General features: G+C 40.9%; 1 protein-coding gene and 1 long non-coding RNA gene across 11 annotated transcripts in view; one reads left to right on the top strand and one right to left on the bottom strand.

The window, feature by feature from the left end:
- The window catches only part of PPFIA3 (PPFI scaffold protein A3), a 56480-nt gene that overhangs the window by 19451 nt on the left and 13103 nt on the right, over positions 1-23926 (bottom strand). For 8 of the 10 annotated variants that reach the window (XR_015796641.1, XM_025167646.2, XM_007429773.3 and 5 more), the window contains exons 3-15: positions 15914-16015; positions 14923-15087; positions 13461-13535; positions 9461-9541; positions 8535-8753; positions 7579-7725; positions 7192-7326; positions 6921-7004; positions 6367-6498; positions 5623-5685; positions 5321-5400; positions 4708-4771; positions 134-318 (exon numbers count right to left, since the gene is read on the bottom strand). Coding sequence is in view for 9 of the 10 variants with exons in the window: in XM_025167646.2 (XP_025023414.2) it covers positions 134-318; positions 4708-4771; positions 5321-5400; positions 5623-5685; positions 6367-6498; positions 6921-7004; positions 7192-7326; positions 7579-7725; positions 8535-8753; positions 9461-9541; positions 13461-13535; positions 14923-15087; positions 15914-16015 (1532 nt within the window). In the remaining variant the exon portion in view is untranslated. The remainder of the gene's footprint in view (positions 1-133; positions 319-4707; positions 4772-5320; positions 5401-5622; positions 5686-6366; positions 6499-6920; positions 7005-7191; positions 7327-7578; positions 7726-8534; positions 8754-9460; positions 9542-13460; positions 13536-14922; positions 15088-15913; positions 16016-23926) is intronic. The other 2 variants (XM_088143550.1, XM_088143554.1) reach the window with 2 other exon arrangements.
- The window catches only part of LOC112540824 (uncharacterized), a 46393-nt gene that overhangs the window by 12965 nt on the left and 9502 nt on the right, over positions 1-23926 (top strand). Inside the window, exon 2 of the long non-coding RNA XR_003084877.2 lies at positions 9451-9558. This is a non-coding gene — a long non-coding RNA (uncharacterized LOC112540824). The remainder of the gene's footprint in view (positions 1-9450; positions 9559-23926) is intronic.

Raw genomic sequence — 23926 nt, 5'->3', positions numbered from 1 at the left:
AAACTCTGAAATAGTTTCAGGAGAAAACGTAGAGCACAAAAACACCTGTGTCAAGCAGGCAGGAAGAGAGAGCTATAACTCAAGAAAACAGTTGCACGTGCGTGCTGCTCTATATCTGGCCAGGACAACTCACTTGATCTCTTTGTTGATGGCTTCCAGCTGCTCTTGTAGCATGATGGCCAAGGTCTGCACATCAGCCTGTCCACTGGGAGACAGCAGGTCAGCTGAGCTGAACAGAGGATCGCGCTCATCCTCATCTGATCCATCCAGCCCACCCTCAAACGAGCCTCCAGCTGCCTGCTGAGCCCGTTCCCACTCCTGAGATGGAAGAAACACCTGCAAGGAAGAAAAAGACCGTAAAAGAAAGTGTATTCCAGCAGTCCCGCCTTTCTTGGTTAGTTATTAGAAAGCAGGAGTCACAAGGCACCCACCAGAGGCAAGATGTCCAGTGCATCTTAAAATGGCACTGAAGTCCCCCCACCCCACCCCAAAATTAAAAATCACATTTCACGAGATCACCAGATGAAGCTGTGGAATTCCATTCTAAACTGCTCTTAGAACATGATCTTGAACACTGAACCATAATCGTCCTTATGTTATTCCATATCCTGTACTACAGGAATACAGAGGAGTGATTTTGACCTTACTTATGACCCATTTTCATGTACTTGAAAAATGCCATCATAGTCCTGCATGCCATCTTTTCTCATTCCCTTATTTCTCTCCTTAGAAGGCGTCTCTGGATCTTTCTTAAAATGTTGTGCCCAGAACTACATGCAGTATTTGAGATTGGATCTGACCGATGCAGATTGTAGGGGAACTATTATTTCCTGTGATTTAAAATGTAAACTTTATTGATGCAGTCCAAAATTGCCTTTTCCTTTTTTGGCAGTGGTGTCACACTGCTGACTCACATTCAGCTTGTGATCACTTACAACTCTAAGAAGTTCCTCACCTGTACATTTCATTCCAATTTCTATCCCTTTGTGCATTTGGTTTCTTTTTCCTAAGTGGAGAACTTTGCATTTGTCTCTAAACTTCCATTCTATTTTATTTTTCAGCCCATCTTTCTAACCTACAAAGAGCATTTTGAATTCGGCTTCTGTTTTCTAGCCTGCACCCTATTTCATACCCTTTTGCATCATCTGCTAATGATGATGTATAATTCTAGTACAAGAACTTGTGAAATTTAGCAATATCACAAGAGCTTAGACCAGTGTTTCTCAACCTTGTCAACTTTAAGATGTGTGGACTTCAACTCCCTGAACTCCCCAGCCATGCATCTTAAAGTTGACAAGGTTAAGAAACATGGCTTAGACATTTTGGAAAAAAAAATGAATTCAGAAGGAGGGATATCTGGAGACTGAAAAGGTTGATGATTCCTACTACACAGATACGGGAAATGCCCATAAGGGCTGCCCAGTTTCAGCCGGTAGCAGCAGGCCCATAAGAGACGTGATTATCCTCTCCCCAATTGCTAGTACTGTCCTGCTGTAACAACCACTCATTCCTCAAAAGTGACATCAGAAGATACTTACCAGGTGTGTGTCCAGTGGCAAGTGGAGCACAGTACAAAGGGAAAAAAAGGAAGAGAAACAAAAATAACAATGAGGACAACATGGAAGATGGAAAGCAAAAGATTACAATCACTGCTATGCTCTATGCACCCTGCCATCTAAAAGCAACATCTACCTACTTAGACTTGGCACTGTCTTCTCTAGGTGTGCTACCTATTCTATGGAACCAAAATCTTTGTCTAGTTCTACATATCAGTGCCTATCACTGAACCATGCAAAGTTCGCTCATGATTACAGCATTTTTTCTTTTCAGTGCCCTCTGCTTCGTTTCCCTGTCTTAATAGTTTTAATGATTGCTTTTTCAGTTTAGTATATCTCCCCAACATCATCACTGCCCCATAAATCAGCTGTTATTGGCAATTAGGTATTCTCTACTTAGCCAAGCGATATGCAACCCCTAATCAATATTCCCTTACATATGAAGGGTTTGACATTCTGCAGGAAAATATAAAAACAAATACCCTGTTTGTATAATTATGGGTTATGGGAGATTGGATACCTATATTTATTTCAGTTTAATTACAAAGGGAAAAAATAAATATCTAATTCCAGGGTACGATATGCAGACACAGCAATACAGAATATGCCCATACCATGCAGTGTGTTGTCTGATTGATTCCTAGCTAGAAAGAGCGCCTGGGAACACCCAAATACATCATTTTTTTACCTCCACGATGGAACAAAAGCAATATTAAATGTTCCAAAAGTATAAGCAATCTTTATGTGTCTACAATGCAGAAACGACATGCAGGTTCCTGAGTGCCTCCAGTAAGAGCCCTTTCACATTCTTCATCCAACATCCTCCCATATTCCGTTGCAGTGAGTGGACTAGATCTAGATCAGTGTTTCTCAACCTTCGTAACTTTAAGCTGTGTGGCTTAATGGCTGGCTGGGGAATTCTGGGAGTTGAAGTTCACACAGCTCAAAGTTGACAAGGTTGAGAAACATAGATCTAGATACTAGTTGCACCAATCTGAATGAAATCAATGACAAATTAGTCATCTCTCAAGTCCCACTGATTTCATCAGGCATTAAGTGCAACTGACAGAATAAGGGTGAGAGGGGAGGGTGAGGCAGATTTAATTCCCAGCCTTGCTGACCCATTGCTTTCCCCATTCCAACACCTTCCACATGCTGCCTGGGGTTTATGGAGGTTTTTGTGCAACATATCTAAAGGACACCTGTTGGGAACATCTGCTTTAGCGTCATGAATTGGCAGAAGGCAACAGGGAGTGCTTGCCAGCCAAGAAATTTGTCTTCCTTGGATTGCTAAGAATTCAAAACTACTGTGACCAAAGCTTCTAAGAAGAAGCATTGTTGAAGTATTCTACAAGGAACTGCAAAATTTGGTTATTTTTATTTTATTAAACAAATACTTGTATTCTGACTTTCTAACATTTACCAGTGAAATGACTTTCTATCATTTACCAGTGAAAGAATTTACTTAAAATCAAAACCGTCAATAAATATAAAAATATAAGATGTTGTCCAACATATGAGTTCTCTTGCAGTATGAGCCACAATTGCCAGCTGTGGTTTTCCAGATCAACTGCCCTGCATCAAGTAAGCTAGTTCTAGAACCTTAAATGCTTCATCTGCAGCTTACGTGTTTTCAGGGGTGGCACAGAAACATCCTTTGCAAAGCACTGTTAGATTACAGGCCAAACAGTATGTCTCTTCTCAGTCCCCACTTGGAATGGTTACTGAAGATCAGGGTATCCCATGGCTAAGTCTTACGGAGGACAATTACTTCATTATATTAGAAGCTTCGCTATGGGATCGGATGAGCTTAGTTTCTACTTCCTTCAGTGTACAGAATAGCTAATGTCCATACTTAGACAAATCATGAGACAAAGCTCATTTGAGAGTAGAAATAAGCTTTCTTTAGTGAAAACCTGATAACAAGGATCCAAGAACGTAAAATAACAAAATAATATATAATATACCAATCAGCAAATTTCTAATACTAAGCGTTAACTTTCAATGTAATTCCAGACTGATACACTGTATGCATAGGTCTTACCCAGAGTATGGTTGGGAGGAGAAGCTGAGAAAGATGTTACATTCTCTGAGTTGGCATCTCACTCTATTGTGTTGTTGTATACATGTGTGTACCTGTGTTCTATATGTATTTTTTGGAGAGTTGACCTCAAAAGTTCCTTGCTAGGTCTGCACCAAGAAATAACAATGGAAAACACCTACTTCAGAAGGCTTTGCCCAAAATGGTTTCAAAGAGCTTAGCTTCTTGGCTTAAGCTGTTAACAAGGATAAGCTTGTTAACCCATGGTCTAATTCAAGATTTGTCTTTAACCATTTGTTATAAGAGGGTTCCACAATAGTTGAATACGTGCTTCTTTCAGCATCCCTTTTCTTAGAAAGCTAGTGATTAGCAGTAGTGATACAACTGTCCTTTACCAGGAGCTCCTGATAGCACTCTCTAGACCCTTTATCTTTTAGATTTTAGGTAACCCTTTACCATATTTCCGCTTTGTTTTTGGTTTTTTTGCATTTATGATGTTAATCTGCTAATCTGCAATATTCTGCTTTTAGTACAACAGCTGGGTTACGGAGTCTTACTACAGCAATTATTTTGTACCACTGACCCATTGTTTGCACTATTCAAGCATTTCATTTTTTTACTGGATTGCTGCCCATAAAAGAAACCCTGCCTCTCATTCTCCTCACATCATCATTGCCAGAGTTTCTCACCTTGGTTCCATTTCACTGACTGCCACTTTGAGGACAGCCATATTCTGAGAATGATGATGTCATATCATGTGTTTGCACTGCTAGAAATTATCATGGAGGCCAAGATGTAAGATCGTTGAGTTTATTGTAAGTTACACGTCATAACATAGAGTTCTAGTGCTAGATATCCTCATGCCCAGCATTCCTCAATCTGCTGAATACCAGATGTGTTGGAACAACTACTCTCAGATTTTCCAGCAAATGCAGTGGCTGGGAATTTAGATAACGTAGTCCCTTCACATTTGCAGGAAATCAGGCTGTGGAAGACTGTTCTGAGTAAACATCAAACACCTTGCTAATACCATTTCAGAACTCCCTTTCATTTTGGTTCAGTTTTTTTTTTCCCATGAACTTGTCAATTGTCAACACAGCAATTCCATACCTTGGTGGCCTCGTCCTTGACAGTCCAGCGCCCCTTCTTTGAACGTCTTGCCACACCAGCACTGCTGTAATGGTCCACGTGGGCCCCTACCGGCAGCATGGGTGCTTGGGAGTAACGCAACTCCAGCACGCTGCCCGGCAGAGACCTCCGTGGAACAGGGAAAAAGAACTGTGAGCAAGAATGATCAGAGAGGAAGAAGAAGAGGGTCTTTTCCATTCAGGTTCAAGGGCCCCCCTTTTACCAAATCATCAGCCCCTTTTCTATTAATGGTCCCAACCCTGAAAGATTCTTCCCACCCTTTAAGAATTTGGGAATGTTGTAATCCTGGCATAAAAGGCCATCAAAATATGGATATGAGAAGAACTTTAAAAGAGTAAGACCAACATGATACTATAAAAGGCATGTTCTAGATATAGAACACCTTTCCTAGCTTTAACTAAAAATAATAATAAAATAGTTGGCTGGATTCACAACACTGAAGACTAGTCTAGAATGGGCTGGGAATCAGTGATTCAGCATGTTGTGGGATCCCAGCCATTATCTAGCAAGGTTTGAGAACTTGGCAATTGGAAATGAACACTACTTGGTTTCTGAGAGCATGAAGCCCCCTTACCGAGAATAGGTAGAGACTGGGCGTCCACGCAGTTGGTCTATCTCCATTTGCATCCTCTCAATCTCAGCCAATAGCTGCTCCTGCAGGACATGGCCAAAGAAGGTGATCAGTTCTGAAAAGCAACCTAGCTGATCTCAAAGACTCCATCATACCCTTTAAATATTTCTGGAAACTTTCCTCATTCTAACCCTTAACCCACTCCATACTTCCCCAAATTCAAGATGTTTTTCTCCAGTTTTGGACTTAGAGATTCTCCTCACACATACACACCCTGCCCAATTCTCAACTGCCATTTGCCTCACCTTGTTTGCCAGGAGTTCATCCTGGACCTTCTTCATGTTGGCAATTTCTTCACTTAGCGTATTCTTGATGGGGGTAAAATGAGAGAAAGAGAAGAATTTAATGAGAACAAGAACACTATGACAAGCCTCTGACAAGCTACTCATCATACTCTTCCTCTCTACAGACTCCGTATCTTTCCTCTACTCCTAAATAGAGAGCCAACTTGCATTAGAGAGCAGGTGAGGAAATGAAAGATAATCCTGGAATTCTCCTACTCATGTGTTTGCTTTATGAACACTTCTAACTCTTCTCCTGTTACAAACCCACACACACCAACCAAAGCCCCATCTAACATTACAACTCTCAACTGACAGCCAAAGGCCTAAGCAGCCTCAGTTGCTGGCTCTCAAAATGTTCTGGCTCTTCTTTTATCTGGATGGTCACTCCCTTTAGCAGCTAGAATAATGGCTATCATCTTTATGACAAAACAAAACAACAATGGTCACTATGAGATTTTGTTTTGTTTTGTTTTTTGCAGTGGTTACTATGCTTTTACCCATAATGCCCTAGATTCAAAGCATCCAGTACACTGCATTTTGGAAAAATAAAGAGTGTGATTACAATCTTGTGTTTCAAGGTATGACATTCCTGGGCTCTGGCAGTTCCTTCAGTTGGATTCTCACCCAGCTGACCTACAGATACAGGATAGCTGATTCACATTGGTTCTCATACCAAACCCAGTTCACGCCTACAGAGACATGTACCTTCTCCTCCAGTGCCCCCATTCTTTCCTTCAGGTGCAACTGGAGACGTTCATTGGATTCAGATAGTAGCTTATCTACTGTTTCTGAGAGGCGCTTGTTGTGTTCATCATTCATTTTCTCCCTTTGGCGTGCCTATTTTTCCCAGAGAGAGAGCAAAAGTAGCCAGGATTACCTGGAAGTCATTCCTCCACGCTAGTGACTTACCCCATCGAATCCAGCTTCATCACACCTAGGATCCCTCTTTTCCACAGGCATTTCCATTGTGCTTTAATGTCTTTGTAACATTCCCCATGCATGTGAAATAGGAGCATCAGAAGCTGTCTTGTACCAAGTCAGACCATTGGTCCATCTAGCATGCTACTGTCAGTACTGACTGGGAACAGCTCTCCAGAGATTTGGAGAAGTTTCCATCATTTCCAGTCATACATGGGATTGAACCTGGAACTTTTTTCATGCAAGGCATGTACTGCACCACAGAGCTACAGCTCATCAGCAATGGCCTGGCACCTCTGGTACCCATCAAATTCCACCCAGTTTTTCACTCATGCCCTCACCCTCTGGAGCTCCTGATTTTTCTCTTCCAGCTGGGCCTCAAGTTGACGCAAACGCTCCTCAAAATTGCCATGCCTCTCCTCTGCCTAGAAAAAGACGCGAATGAGAGAATTAAGCCATGCTTTCTTTTTCTTAGAACTTGGAATCCTCCCATTTCTCCCATTTTCTTTCTTTCTCTGACACCACTAGAGAAAGACATCAGTGTTTCGTTGGCCATTCCCTCCTTACATCTCTTGATGACATGTTCAATGTCTTCCCTCTTTTGCCCAGTACCTTGTTAAGGGCAGCTACTCGCTGGGCCAACTGGGCCTCTATCTCAGGTAAAGTCTCAGCCTTCTGCAGAGTTTGCTGAAGTTTCTGCTTGGCATCCTCTAGCCAGTCTTGTAGCTGCCTGTTTTTTTCTTCACTCTGCATAGGAGAAACAACTACTTTGGAGAGGTTGTTGTTGAAACAAAGCCCTGCAAGATGAGCCATCATATAAGTAACTGAGTATTACCCACTAGGAGTATGCATGGAAAGGCAGGGGGAAGAACGGGCAACTTCCAACTTATCCATAGCTTGTGCAGAATGTGAATATTAAGGACAACCAGACATTAGCAGGGAGATATTGGGGTGAAGGAAATAAATAGAACAAATGAAAAGGCAAAAGTAGGAACTCACTTGTCTGTAGAGGGATTCCTTACTGGCCAACTCATTCTCCAGCTTGTCATTGACATCATGAAGGGACGTTGCCTCCCGCTGAGCACTCAGGTAGCGTTTTTCTAGTGTGGTAATTCGTTCCTCCATGTCTTCTCGCTGAGCTAATGCCTATTACCCACACCACATGAGAGAAGGAAAGGATGAAAAAATGGCAGGGGGTGGATAGAGCCATCCTCTCTCCCATTCTCTTAAAACACAAGAAATGTCTGCCCAGATCCTTCAGTTACTAGTTATGGGTGAAAATAAGATTCTCTGTGACTTATGCATTATACCACTTTTAAGTTAATTTGCCCATTACATGCAAAAACTATACATTTCAGGATAGGAAGCCACTTGGTGTAATGACACTGTTTGTTCAGCAGATGGGAAAAAATGAGTTCAATTCAGTTTATGAAAATGAGTTCACAGTTCCACACCAAATACAACTGTCAGCCCATCTCTTGATCATTTGTACTGTTCTTTCTCTGCATGTTCTAAAACTCCCAATGATTCCATATTCCACATATGGATGCACATAGCTTCATACATTAACCTTACATTATTTGCTGTTATAACACCAATCTCTTCTGAAAAAGTCCCAGTACTATATTCCATTTTCACAACCCATTACTGCTGTGGGAATCCACCTATCGAGTTGTTTTTCTGAAAAATTCTCTCCAAATGATTCCCATCCTCTGAAGTTCATAAGCTGAGACATTTGAGTAATGATTTATCACAGACTTGTCCATTTTGGTGCCCTCCTGACATGTTTAGACTGCAATTCCCAAAGTTCCCAGTCTTTTGGTCATGTTAACTGGGAAGGTGCACTTTCACCATACCCAGAAGGGGTCAGATTAAAGAAGGCTGAATTACTTGATCTAGATAAGAGGCAGCCTGTCGTAAAGTAGGCAGGTGGAACACCAAGCATTGCCTTTTACCTCCTTGAGGTCCCTTTGTAGCTTGGCATTAATCTCTTCAGATTTAATAAGATCTCGTTGGGCTGTGGCTAACTCTTCCTCCAGCTCTGCCATCTGCCGACAGAGCATGGTAAGTCTTTCTTTCAGCTGGGACAGCTCTCCTCTCTGGCGCTCCAAAACCTCCTCTAGCTCAGATTCCCGACCCCCACGCCCCAACTCAAGGGCCCCAGATCCATTGGCCTAAAGAATAAAGAAAGTAAAAAGAGATCCATGTATTACAAATTAATCCTGCTTATGATACGTACATCAGGTCTCCATCCTCCCCCCATTCCCCATGTTCACCACCTAAGTGAGGCCTACAAATCAGTCATAAGGATCATGCTTTGCATGCAAAAACTCCTAGCTTAAATTAGTGACATTTCTGTGGGGTGGGAGGCAGAGGGATATTTTAAAAAAAATCTTACTTATAGGGCTAGATCAGTGTCTGCAGAGACAACACTGGCACATGATTTACAAACGGTCTGACTCACATGTCAAATTCACATCTTATCATCTCTTTTTGACTTTCCCACATGACATACGCTAAAAAAACAAGGAGTCAGATGCCCCAAAGCCATGGGTAATCCCCAAGTTTTTTTTGCAGTTCCTGGAGCCCTCATGAATCACTATTAGTGAAACATGATGGCAGGAGGAAGCAAAACAGGATAAAGGACAAGAAAGAACTTAAATAGGAAAATGTCTGGAGCAATTAGGGCCATTCAGAAAACAAAATACCTCACAATTGCTATGGAAGAAGCTTCCACAACCCAATAAAAAATTAAAAATGTCTCCATAGAAGGGCACAGTGAACATGGGTGCTTGATCTAAGCAACTTTTTAAAGTATCTCTCTCTATTTTCTTCCCCCCTTTTCTGCTTCCCCTCAAATTTGCCTTCCAGAGCCACTTACACATATCTGGGCATCTCCTTCTTTGCTGGGATCATCTAGGCCGGATCGGCGTCGAGCAAGCTGTTCTCGAAGAGAAAGAGACTGCAAACAGGAAGGAGGTAACAACATTTTTAAAAACAAGATACGTGTAATTGCTTACAATTAATTTTAATGAATGAGAAGTAGGTGGTAACCAGAACAGCCCTTTCAGCAGCAGTGAAGAATCTTTTTAATACGGAGAATATATTGCCAATATTATGTACTGGTTACTATGCTCCAGCATAAAACATTATGTCCACACTGTTTCACTATCATGAATTTTCATCCACATGCTGAGACTGCATTCATCCATAGCACTATCTCAAGATTTTCTGTAATCATGATTTATTGAACAAGCCAATGTGGCTAGTTCACACAAGGTGTATGGTAACCTACAAACCAGGGTTATAGTCTGTAATTAGTTGAGTCTGGAAGTAAAGTGACTATTATCTGGATGACAAAGAAAGACCCAAACTAAGTAACAATGAAATTTGCAAGCTTGGGAAAAGGGATCAGTAGACATCACCAGGCATACTGCATGCTTAACCATTAGTTCAAGGAAGAGTCAGGTATATGTGTGGTCATTATGTCCTGGCTTGCAATTCATTCATTCATGCATGCATGCATGCATGCATGCATGCATGCATTCTACTTCCTATGCCAAAATATTTTGAAATAGTTTACAACATTAACCAAAACAAAATACATAATGCATGATAAAACATTGTAAAACAATACACAATAAAAATATAACATTTTCCTTATAAAGGCGATGGGGGGAGGAATATCTTCCTAGTGGACAGAGAGGTGAGTTTGCAAGAGGCATCGAAAGGTGTCACAGTAGGTGCTGCTGGCATTGCAAGGGGGAAAGCATTCCAGAGTGCAGGCACCATCATAGAAAAAGCCCACCCATCAGTATATTATTTCAGCCCATCCCACTCGGTCCAGCAGAAGGGGCAGGTTGCAGACCCCACCAGTCAAGGAATTTCGATTGGTGGGGTCTAGGCAGAGGGCCCTTTCTGCTGTGGCTCCCGCACTATGGAACATCTTGCCTCCCGAGGTCCGGTGTGCCCCCTCCCTCATGGCCTTCAGAAAAGGGGTTAAATCCTGGCTCTGCCAGAAGGCCTGGGGGCCAGATGGGGGCTCACATCTGTGGAGATGGCTGGTGGGGTGATGGGTTCTGGCTCCCCCCACCCCCAGCATCTTGAAGGTTTTTAGGGCAAAAAATTACAGGGGGTTTTTAGGACATTTTTAAGGTGTGTTTCTATTTTAATTATTTATGGATTTTAGCCATTGTTGGAGGGATTGTTATTGTGAGCCGCCCAGAGTCACCCGTAGGGGGAGATGGGCGGCATACAAGTTTAACAATCAATCAATCAATCAATCAATAGGGTCTCCATAATCAGTTCCGCAATGGCAAAGGTGATTCGACAGATACTGTATCTGGGTCCCAAGGTATTTAGGCCCTCGTAGGTCACAATCCAAATCTTGAACTGACTGGTAGCTAATTGGCAGCCAGTGCAGCTGCTTCAACAAAGATATAACATATACAGGGCCAAAGATTCCCTTCAGCAACCTGGCCACCCCACTCTGCACTAGCTTCAGCTTTTGGACTGAGCACAAGGAAACCCACACAGAATGCCTTACAGCCATCTAAATGGGAGGTTACCAGGATGTGAATAATTGTAGCTAGGTTGTCACTATCTGGAAAAGTTAGTTCACTAACTGAAGCTGGCAACAGATACCCCTAGCCATGGAGATCACTTGTGCTTCCTATGATGATTCTAGGAGCATCTGTTCTTTCTGAAGAAGTGAAGCCCTCAATTAAAAGAAGCAAGCTCCCCAGTTCCAGAACAAGGGAAAAGCTCACCCACAAAAATCTCCTCCTTGTTAGGATTTACTCTGAGTTTAGTATTTAGTCTCATCTATCCCATCACTGCATCCAGGCACTGTTTCAGGTCATGCAGTCATTCCTGATTGAGATGTGATGGGGAAGTAGAGCTGAGCATTATCTCTCTATTAATGTTATCTAGTTCCCAAATACTCTGATTACTATTCAGAGTAGTTTCACATAGATATTAAACAGCATTGATAACAAAGTGGTGCCTTCTGGCACCCCACAGTATAGCTACCAGGCTTTGTAGTAGTAACATAACCCAATACTCTATTAAATATTCCCTGCAAGTTGCAGTATAACCATTATAAAACAGCCCCCCTCAATTCACAGAGATGGCCTACAACAATACCAAGTTCAATATGTGATGGAAATCAAAAGCCACTGAGAGATCAAGCAGGATCAATAAAGTTGCATTCCCTCTGTCTTTTTTCTGTAAGAGGTCACCTATCAGGAGTCATCTATCTATCCCAAAACTGAATCCAAATGGAAAAGGGTCAAGACAATCGATGTCCGCCAAAAATATCTGTAGCTGCACAGATTCCAATCTCTCAAGCATCTTGCTCAAAAAGAATATTTGTGACTGAACAGTTGTTAGCTAAAACATCTGTCCCCAAGGAAGGTTTCTCCTGGAATGGGCAGATGATTGCCTCCAGCACTCCCACTCCATCACACAAAAATGCATTCACTCCTCTCTGGATCTACCCAGTCACCCCCATCCCCTCAGCTATTTCAAATAAGCCAAGATAAGCAGTAATCAAGAGAGCATGTGGTAGGCTGAACAGTGATACATCCTGTCCATGTTCCCAAGTCTCAAACTGAATATAAACGTTATATTTTCAAGGGAAGACCATGCAACAAAAGCATGACAATATGTGACCAAATTACCAGATGATGATCTGTCCATGACAAAGGGTAACTGTAACTCAACACTTTAATATCCAGGTTACTTCTCTCTCAAGGTGAGATAAAATCTAAATCACATGTGTACCTCATTCTACGTGTTAGGTCTAATAATGGTTTGAGCCAGACTCATACAGTAATTATCACAGAGATTATGAAACGTTGAGCTAGCCTTGTTCAGGGTACCTCAGGATGAATGCTGAAGTCCCCCAAGATCACTGTCCTAGAGTTTCCAACTTTTTACTTGAGACTATTTCTGTGAGTTCAAGTCAGGGAAGCTGCTAGGCAGCAGGATGGTGGTTTAGCAACAGTATCCCTAGCCTGTCTCCTTGATCAAGTGCCATCTAAAAGGTCTTAGAATCTTCCCCAGATTGGAAGGTTTTCTGGAGAGCAAGATAGCATTCCCATGGCCTACAGGACCTTCTCTGCTCTTACCCCCCACAACATGAATAGATGCTACACTGAGAAATCAAGTAACCACAGCTGAATCAGCTCCACAACACCTACTCTGCCATCCAGTGCTTAATAATGCATACCAGGTTAGCTTCTGAGTGGGTTTGCACAAGACTCTAAGCCAAACCCAAACCACATTACAACTTAGTGCTACATATGAACTGACCTCTAAGGTCCATAGGTTGTACTTCCCAATAACTACTTGTATCATGGCTTCATGGATGAGATAGGCCACTGAACTGAATTTTTGAGATAATGCAGATCTGGAGCTGTAAGTGCAAAAGCAATGATCCTGCTATCAGATATTGTACAGAAGTTGACTGGAATAAATAAACATCTTTCATAGCCTTTGATATTTTTCCTCAATAAAGTGTCACAGGCACTCACAAGCAAACACAGGAAGCAAGCTCAAAGAGTGGATGCCTGGACTTGTATATTAAACTTGGACCTCTGGAAAAACTCTGCAATATATTAAATAATTTGTTTTCAAGCAATAGGCCTCCAGCAACAGGCCAATTTACATTTATGTCCTGTCTTCCTTTCCACTATATTCACAACACACAATGAAATCCCCAAAGTCACAATTCCCTTGTCAGTCTCAGCCACCACTCATGTGAAATCACTGATGTTCAAGGCATCTCCAGATCACATTTGTACGGCACAGTGTAACTCTGGAGCACTCTTTAGGTGCTCATAATATCCCTAAAGGTAGGAACAAGACCTCTTTCATACCTCTTGATTGGACATTTCCAGCTCCTCCTCCAATACCGCAACACGTTCTAATGCCACTCGCAGCCGTTCTCGAACCTGCCATATATCAGATAGTTACCATTAGTGAAGAAATAAAGGAATAGCTGGACTTCCAGGTGAGGAATTGGTGAACTAGATGTCTCTGAAAGAGTGGAGATGCCGCTGCAGCGATGACCAACAGACCAGCGGTAAGCTCGGTCCAGTGGAACCTCTCTGGACAAGGAAAGAATGACAGGTCACCCACTTGTGCTCCAGATGGCTTCTCCTCACGAGGAGACCTCAGAAAGTGGTCATCCCATGGGTCTGAGCACTGGGAGATGAGGAAAGCCATTAAGTTTTCAACAATGTTGGAGCCTTTAAGGACACTGGGTTTGTCTAACCTCAGTTTTTCTAATCACTTTTGGATTTATAATTATTTCATAGTGAAAAGTGATTTTCCAAACAACAAGTTTGAAAAGCTAGCTGGTGAGTATAACTTATCCTAATTATATTTCATCTCAAAAGGGAAGAAAATTTAATTAATAGTTTAAAGAATTTAAAGAATATAAAATAAATGGCAAAAAGCTAGATAAGAATTTAATTTCAGAAAGTTTTAAACATATTAAGGGAGCAGACAAATATGGAATATTAGGACTTTTACTAAGACTTCTGAAACATTGAGTGAACAAAACAATATTTTTGTGGAAACATGAATTGTTTAGTCTATTAGGAAAGAGATAATTGGCTGAAAGTTGAAAATAGGAACAAACTTGAGACTTTGTGAATACAGAAATGGGACACTAGAAGGGACTAAAGTTCCAGACAGGAAAAATAAAAGTGAAATTTACAAAATGACAGACAAAAGTATGATGCTTGAGACATTTCAAAGAATCTTTGAAGAACTGGGAGAGAAACTTATAACTAAACTGAGAGCAATAATGTCTGCACCTGTAAATGCATTTTTTGAAGAAGATTCTAAAGAAGTAGTAAAAGATGTCAAAGAGAACAACATGGAAGAATTTAAAGACAGACAGGATGAAGAGGTGAAACAAATCCCAGCTGATGTAGAAATATTGGAAAATAAAGAAATTATTGGATTATAAAACAGAGATGATAATCAGAGTGGAATTGCAAATGATAAACCAAGAGATGAAAAATGATCTGGGCAAGGACTTATTGCTGGATTTACAAAAGAGGGTTTCTAAAGCCTTGAAGATATTTTTGAGGAAGGAAAGTTTGAATGGAGATACAATCCTACAATAGCAACTTGATGAATTAAAGATTAAGTTTGTTAGAAGCAAAAGAAAGGAATATAAAGTTGGCTTGTTTGATTAGGGTGAAAATTATTTCTATAAAACTCTAGAAACCCTTTATGGACTTTTTGCCAACACAAAGCTCCCTGTCCCCAAAAGCTAGGCTGGGACAAATTCTCACTCCTGGTTCCCCCAGTCAATAATTATTTCACCTTCTCATCCAGAGCCTTGTGATGTTCAAAGAGTGACTTGAGAGCCTTCAGCACCTCCACCTCACTGGAGACTCCAGCTGGGGACTGAGCCTGACGCTTCACTACTGTCATGCGAAGAGAACGCTCATGTCGTGATACTAGGCATTCCAGATGTTCTAGCAGCAGCTAAGGATAAGCAGACAGATAAAGAAGCTGAAAGGTTGAGGGAGATACATTTTTGGTTCCATAGCTGGAAGGAGATCAAATACCAAAATCTTCAGAGTTGCAAGACACTACACAAACATTTATTTGTTTTGCAGAAATTATCTCCTCTTCCCTCTTTTCAAATAGCCGCTTCCATCAGTAGATAATTCAGGGCCAGGATGGTGGGATTTTCAAACAGATATGACAGAAAGGCAGTTTTGCTATCAGATACTGAGCTGAGAAAAACCAGCTCTTGGAAGCAGAAGGGATAAGTCCTTCAACTCTAATGGGGAAGTGGGGTGGGGAACTAATCAAGAAGCCCATTCCTTAATGAAAATTAAAGAAACGAGCAAGTTTAAAATAATGAACAACAGCTAATAAGTAAAATAAAGAACAGACAATAAATAATGACAAAAAGTATCTCCTTTTGCCTGTATACACATCTGCATCAAAATTATTTTTGTGTGGAGTTTTACCAGTGCACATATACATTCATATATAGTATAAGAACATGACGAGGAAATCAAAATTGATTTGACTGTGCATGTGGCTTTATCCCAATTATTTAGTGTGGTGTTTAGGAGCACATATGCATATATCAATAACACAGCACACAAATATATCAACATTCCTTTCTGGAAGGGGTGTGTTTTATATCAATAAATATATTAGTTATGTGGAGGATAGTAGGCTGAGTTGGGGAAAGCTGTCATGTGATATTAACAATCAGTATACTAGAATCTGGGAAGATCTAGAGTTCAAAACAAAACTGGAAAAAACAGCACTTTGTATTCGTTCTAGAGCTTACCCGTGTGTTGTTCCGTTCTGCCTTTAGCTCTGAGATCTCCTCCTCACGCTCTGACAGTTGTTCCCTACATAAATTCAACTCCTTAGTAAGTGCTGCAAATTCCTAGTAGAGAAAACAGATAGTGGTGGTGAAGAGAAGCAGTGAAGGGGAGGCAGAGATCCTCATCTCTTGCATTGATTGTACATGTTATGATGTATTGATCTCCTCGAATAAGTCCCTGGAACACTGATGCTGAGGAAATATCCTTGGTTTTTTTTTCCCCTGGCATGTTCTGCATTACAATTTGCTGGAAGCTTTTGGAACCCCCTGGGAGTCACACTTATGTGACACTTATGTGTCACTTGGCACTTATAAGTATCACTTATGTGACACTTAAGCATGCAGCTCTGGAAACTCAGGTTGGGCAACTTGGCCTTGATTATAAACTTGCAGTTTGGATGTGCAGATGGGACCAGCAGGTAGGTCAAAGATTTGAAGGGTGTCATTGCGTACAAAGAATACAAAGCAAAATATTTCAAAACACAAAACTGTATAACAAGGAGAAAAGCCTAAACGAAGACCATGCTGGATTCTAATGATTACATTTCATGAACCACCAGTAATCATTGGCCTGCGTGACAAAGGAGCTGGTGTAGAGAGTTTATTCCTTCCTCTTTAACTTTATTTATTTGTTTGTTTGTTTACTCTTGGTTCTCTAAGCTAGAATTACAGCAGTCCATTGAAAGTGGCCTGTATTTCTAACATTAGATGCTTGAACAGAATGAACAGAGGGATTTGTTTTGTTTTGAAACCCTGGGCTCTATACCTTTCAAAATAACAGGGAGAGGAAGCATGAAGTGATGTTTAATAATATCCTGCAAAACTAACTTCAGGTTTTCTAATGGAATTTTCATTTGGGACAGTACCTTCTTCAACCACTAGATGGAAACAGACAGGCATATGGACCAATTTATGGAGAAGTTCATGCTTTGATTAGAAAAGGGAGCCTATTACTTCTAAAGCAGTGGGGTCTACAGCTTTTGAAGACCCATCCCCATCTAGTACAACGCATAGTAAAACTGGGATGGATAACATTCTAGAAACCATTGGCTGGATTCACACACCCAAGTAAACGATCATTTCTTTTAAGTCATATTTTAACTATAGTTTACTGAATAAGCCACCATGTTCTGGTTCACACGTAGTGCTATACCATAAGCTATGCTTTACAAACTGAAGTGGCTGAGTTCAAAGATATGCCCAACCCTATTTCATGGGTTTAAGCGTAACGCATGAACCCATCCATTAAATCAGCCCAGGGAAAAATATGAGAGAAGAGGAAAAATCAGATTGGAGCACCAGCATGAAGATCTTTTTTTTTTTTTCATCCAAGTGTCATTGTAACAGACTGAAATTTCCCTTCTTCATATAAAGCAAAGCTGCTATTATGCTCACAGCATAATGACTGGGACCTGTGTTATGTGTATTTTTTCAAGCAAAGCCAATACGTAGCTGTGTTGAGTTGTAGAAGGGCAGTTCTGATCAAGAAACCAATGGTGAGAGAAAAGATTAAGCACCGTTACCCCAGTGTCACTGTTCCAGTCAAAGCTAGTGGACACAGCTGCTTAAGTCTCTTTTAAAAAGTCAGATCTAATCATGGTTTTCTGCTTTAATATCTGTTCTGGCCTGTCATGTAATGAAGGTAAAACAGAATGCTGTCTCGAGTTTCTTTCCCTTCTCAGCTAGGGATGATTGCTGTAGTTCTGCATCCCTGGGGGGCACCAGGTTGCAGAAGCTCATCTATTTCAAACGAATGTACTGTAACTCCTTAGGACTATCAGTACTATACAGTAGAAGAACAGACACTGGACCAAACTGCTAGTCTGGACCAAAAACAAACATACTGGCATCAAAATCAGGCTGTAAACTATTACAGGATCATCTTTACACAATGCTGAAGATGCCTCTGGCCTAATACAGGACACACAATACGTATTCTTTGGACATGTCTAATTTTTTCCTTCAATATCCCCAGAATGTTTCCATTAAATTTTTGGTAGCTGCTTGCTTGCAGTGCTAAGATCTGGGTATTTGTACTCCTGTACTTTAAATTAGGATTCTGTCCTCTTCAGAAAGACTCCAACTCTCTCCTGCTCCTTATGCCTTTGGATACATTTGACAAATGTGTTTACAGAGTATTCATATACTGATTTATTCATTGGTCCTTGCACATCCTCCTCACACCTTCAGGTAGGTTGCCCGCTCTTTCACAAAGCATCACGTGCAACTGCTTCAGTGACTGAGGGAGCTAATAACGGCATATTATTCTTATGGTTGGTTGCACAGTCAGCCAGATGTTTAGACTGGATTTGGCATTTTTATACACCTATCGAGTCCTTCCCAAGGAGCTGGGATAGGTAGATGTTATTGGATGGTGCTAAGGGTGTCGTTGCAGGATGTAAGCTGTTCCAAGTAAAGCTGCCTTTTGCAACTGACTGATGGTGATTTTGTCAATGCTGATGGTCTTCAAGTGGTGCTCCAGATGTTTTGGGATTGCACCCAAGGCGCCTTTTACTATTGGTACTATCTTTGCTTTCTTTTGCCACAGTCGTTCTACTTCTTTTGCAGATCTTTATATTTTGTGATTTCCTCCAGTTCTTTCTCTTCTATTCTGCTGTCTCCAGGTATTGCAGTGTCCACTATCCAGACATTTTTGTCTTTCTTATCAACAACTGTTAAGTCTGGGGTGTTGTGTGGCAGGTGCTTGTCTGTTTGAATTCCAAAGTCCCAGAGCATTTTAGCTTCTTCATTTTCTATTACTTTGTCTATTTTGTGGTCCCACCAGTTCTTGCTTACAGGCAAGTGGTATTTCTTGCAGATATTCCAATGCATCATTGTTGCTACTTTGTCATGCCATTGTTTGTAATCAGTCTGTGGAGCAGCTAACTAGGTGGTCCACTGTTTCTTCAGTTTCTTTGCAGAGGTGGCATTTGCTGTCTGTTGCTGTCTTCTCAATTCTGGCTTTATATGCATTTGTTCTTAAGGCTTGGTCTTGTGCAGCCTGAATTAGCCTCTCTGCCTCTTTCTTCAACTTTCCTGCTCTTAGCCAGGTCTTGTTGTTATCTGCTTTGCCTGGTAATTTTTTTCTGTACTGGCCATGTAATATTTTGCCTTGCCATGTCTCTTTTCTGTTCTTCATTTGGTCTTTCTTATAGGCCAGTTTGGTTTCTTTGGTATTCAGTAAGCCTTCATGGTATACTAGCTTCAGTGCATCTTCTTCAATGTCCTTCAGATATTCTTCCAATGCCCTTTTTTCTTCTTCAACTGTCTGGTGTGCCTGCAACATTCCACGCCCACCTATGCTCCTTGGTAAGTAGAGTCTGTCAACATTGCTGCGTAGATGAAGGGCATGACTCATTGTCATTAGTTTTCTGGTCTTCCTGTTCAGGGCTTCTAGTTCAGCCTGAGTGCAGTCCACTGTTCCATCTGTATACCTAATGACTGGAATTGCCCAGGTGTTAATCACCTTAATGGTATTTCTGCCACTGAGTTTGGAATTCTTCACTCTTCTGATGTATCTATATACTTCTAAAATGCTCTTGTCTGTAACCTTCAATTGGGTGAAACGGTGTGTCATAGGGCAACAATTTTTGAACCAAGCTAACTTACAGAATGCATCCAAAATCCAGGACCCACTACTCCTGTGGGATTGAAATTTGAGAAATTTGTGGCTGCTTCAGCACTGCTGTGCTTCTGCACCACCATGGTCAGCCCAGGTCACATGATCGTCATGGGCATCTCCCCAACCTCTTTCCCACCTCCCTCTGTCCCCTGTACCCAATTGGCTGGTGGCAAGGCCCAACGGGCGAGCAGCAAATGGCTGCTTTGGAAATGAGGCCAACATTTGAAATCTCTTAATGGCTGTGGGTGTTGAGGGAAGGATGAGGAAGCGACCTGGATCTTGCTGGTGAGGTAGAGCTGGCTGGGGGGTTCCAGTGGTCGACAGGTGAGCCCTCTTCTTCCCTTGAGGGAGGGGTCCCTTGGGGATACGCCGGAATGGGGAGCGGGGGTGCACTTTTCCTCATGGTCTGCAGTTCCACATTCCCCCAGCAAAGTGGCAGGCAGTTCCGTGGGTCAGTTGAAGAGGAGGAGGAGGAGGAGGAGGAGGAGGCGGCTTCACGGGGACTCTCCTAAGGGTCAGGAGGGGAGGGCAAATGGTGCAAGCCCATATTATATGTGGAAAGGGAGGGGGGGAGGGAGGAAGGAAGGATTTCTGACACTCCCTGCCAGCTTCCCACAAGCAAAGTCAATGGGGAAGTCAGCAACAAGTCGCAAGTCGTTCACACTCCCACTGCTTTTTTGCCCTTGGTCATTCTGTTTCTCTGTTTAGGTAAGGAAATATCTCTGAAATGATGACCCAACGTGTCATGGGCTGTCCAGTTCACTACTAACCTTCTTCTTGACTTCAGTGTGCTTGATATTGTCAGCCTGAAGGATGCCCAGATATTATTGTTGGCTGCACAGTTGGCCAGATATTTAGACTGGATTTGGCATTTTAATCCACCTATTGAGTCCTTCCCAAGGACCTGAGATAGGCAGATGTTGTTTGATGGTGTTAAATGTATCATCCCAGAATGTAAGCTGTTCCAAGTAAAGCTGCCTTTTGCAGTTGACTGATGGTGATTTTGTTAATGCTGATGGTCTTCAAGTGGTGCTCCAGATGTTTTGGGATTGCATCCAAGGATCCTATTGCTATTGGTACTATCTTTGCTTCCTTTTGCCACAGTTGTTCTACTTCTATTTGCAGATCATTGTACCTTGTGATTTTCTCCAGTTCTTTCTCTTCTATTCTGCTGTCTCCAGGTATTTCAATGTCCACTATCCAGACTTTTTTGTCTATTATTATTATTATTATTATTATTATTATTATTATTATTATTTCATTCCTTTTGCTCACCATCTTTAAAAATTAAAAAGTGTCTGGGTGAGAAGCTCTGCAGTGTCCTAAGTAGCAGATGATCTATGTTGAATTGAACGGATTTCTGCTACAAATATGAAGGATGATTTTTCTCCAAACTGAGGTGCTCAATACTCTCCTCTTTCTGTCTCCCTTGACTCTGCTGTTGATCTCTGCACTAAACCGCGTTCTTCAGAAACTTCTCTTTTGAACTGAAATATTACTAGGATTATCCTCAGAGTTGGTAAAAAAAAGTCAAGATGCAGCTGTAACTGCATGGTTGGAACCCTGTCCTTTTGATCATGCAGCTGCTACCTTGACTTTTTTTTAACCCTCCCTTGCAGATACCCCTATTAGACATTCATATCTTTAATTCATGACACTGCTGTTAATAACATCAAGTAATTCAACAACACTCATTTCCTGTACTAGCTGATCCTACCAAGTCTAAATCACCGGCGGTTCTCTTGTTCCAAGACACATAAACTCATCTAAGAGTCATATTTTGTTCCGCTATCAATTTACATTTATCTGCCTGATTTGAGGATAGCTAGAATTCACTTGTTACCGCACCTCAAATACCACCCTAATTTTCTTCATCTCGAAAATCATATTTTTAAATTAAGAAAGGAATAAAGCAAGCAAGCAAGTTCAAACAGGGTGCTTGGTAATTTGTTCCATACTGATCTATATGCAGTCCATATATCCAACTATTCTATCTTTGTATTCCTTCTGCCATGGCTTGCCTGTTTACCCCTTACATGGCAATTGATTCTGTGCTGTCTGTGACATTTTAATGTTTATTATGGCTGAGTTTCACTCTTGTTGCTACCAATCCATTTCTCCAGTGCATGGGGATTATTTGCATTATTTTTTGACTACCTTTCCCTATTCAGTTTGACATGCATGATTTAGCATCACACAGAACCTCTCATGTGGAAGGATGGGAAGCGAATGGTGAGAAACACAGTGCAGTTAGCCTGCTATTATTATTAATATTAAATTATTTCTTTCTGTTTAAACGATCAGCGTTATCCATTTTACTGTTTTTATTGTTTTAGTCAACAGGGAGATGTATTTATTTCAATTTATATATTGATATGTTTATTGAATATATGATAACTACCTTAAACCACTTTAATATTGTTTAAATGCAATGCAACATAAATTTAGGTAATAAAGTGCATCAAATTTTCTCAAAGTTTTTTTTTTATCATAACCTTACTGCAGGTCTAACAATCCTTTCAACCATTTTCTCTACCCTTTGAAAATATATTGATCCAAAAGCTGTTCAAAGTATTAAACTATTTTATTTGCACTATACAAAAAAATGAAACTGCATTTGTACTGAAGGCAACAGCCAAAGACAATTACGATGAAATGCTTTACCTTATTTTTTATGTTTAAAAAACTGCTATCCAAACAAGTCAAATCCAGCAAATGTGAAGACCATTGTATACCATGCTTTTAATTATGCTTTTGACAATTATTTAAATGTTTTAAAAGCTCACAAATGGGAATTTAAAATCCTACTGCCAGATTTTCTTCTTTATTATTTTTTCTTAGCAAAAACTTCTGTATCCTGAATGTTTGGACTTAATTTGGAGCAAGGCGGGTGGTGATGGGGAGGAACAGGGGGCAGCCTGACGTTCTCAGAATTCCAGTCAAGCCACTGGAGTCCATCTTAGATGTCAGGGTCCACATGGCAAAATGGACAGCTTTGTAGATTTTCAGGACCCTGTTGGTTAATAACAACTTCTCTTCCCTCTCATCCTAGTCAAATGCATTACTATAGCTATGTTATTACAAGGTATGTCATAATAGTAGGCAATCAGGTGCCATCCAGATGTTTTAGGTGTTAATTCCCACAGTTCCCTACTAGCTGGGGTTGAGGACAGTTAAAGTCCCATACCAGATGACCTATTCTTGTGCTATAATTCCAGATGAAACTGCAAATATATTCTAAACTCATTATGATTTCATAACTTCCCATATCACTTTTTTTTCCTCAACTACATAAGAAACATGCTTCTTAAAAAAAAAGGAGCATAAACCAGCAAAATATTGTTCCTTACACAAAAGGATACATATGTGAATATATACTCACATATACAGGATCCTAACAAAGTCTTGTTTTTTAAAACAATGTGAATGATTTCATCTTTAGTGTTATTAAAAATGGCAGCCATCCTACAGGATGGAACAATTACTGGACAACTACAAAACACCTTGTTGCAGCAGTAAGAAAAAATGTCTGCTTACTTCTTAAAAATACATTGTTGAAAAGAAAATGTGAGTAGTCGCATGCTAAAATGGGGTAAGCTCCTATTTGCATCAAGTTCATATATACGAATATTAAATCTGCAAGTTGCTTAGAGAATTGTTGTTTGAGTAATAATTTGTGCCCAAATGATGAACTCACATTTTATCAAACTCCTGGTCTGGAGGAGCAGGAGGTGGGGGCAAAAGGACCTCAGGACTGTACCACTGGCATGGCCTTAGTTGTACCCCCCAATTACTGCAACACTTTGCATGTAGGACTTTTCTCAAAATTGGTTTAGAACCAACATCTGGTGCAAAGTGCAATAGCTCAGAATCATTGAGAATCAGGCAGCATACAACTTTAATAAATTAAAATAAATTAGTCAGAATATTTGTGTATCTACTTTTCAGATCATACTAGACCGATCCCATTTCATCTGCATCCATATTCGTTTCTCGGTACTATGCAAATAAAAGTTATCAACACCAATCCATTATGGCAAGAGGTGGGAAATCTGCCAAGTTCCATAACTGTTAGCTTTCAACTTCTATCATCTCCATTACTATGTGGATAGAAATTGGAATCTTATGCCTGGAGGACCTCAATTTCTTCCACCATGGATTACAATAATCAGGGATACTGCTATTTCATTGTAAGGCAAGTGAAGCTGGCCATCACATAATATAGGGTACCACAGATGGGAAACTACTTCCTATCAGAAATGTGGCTGGTTTCTTTGCTGTTGGTTTCAAGTAGGGTTGCCAGATGTCCAGCAAAAGGAGGACATATCTACTGTCTCACAGGCATAGCATTA

This window comes from Python bivittatus, unplaced genomic scaffold (assembly GCF_059951505.1).
Source record: "Python bivittatus isolate LINGU-HERP-01145 unplaced genomic scaffold, Pbiv_v1 ctg000410_np1212, whole genome shotgun sequence".
In the NCBI taxonomy this organism is placed as follows: Eukaryota; Metazoa; Chordata; class Lepidosauria; order Squamata; family Pythonidae; genus Python; species Python bivittatus.
Note: the sequence above shows the minus strand (reverse complement) of the source record. Positions and strands in the feature narration are given on the sequence as shown.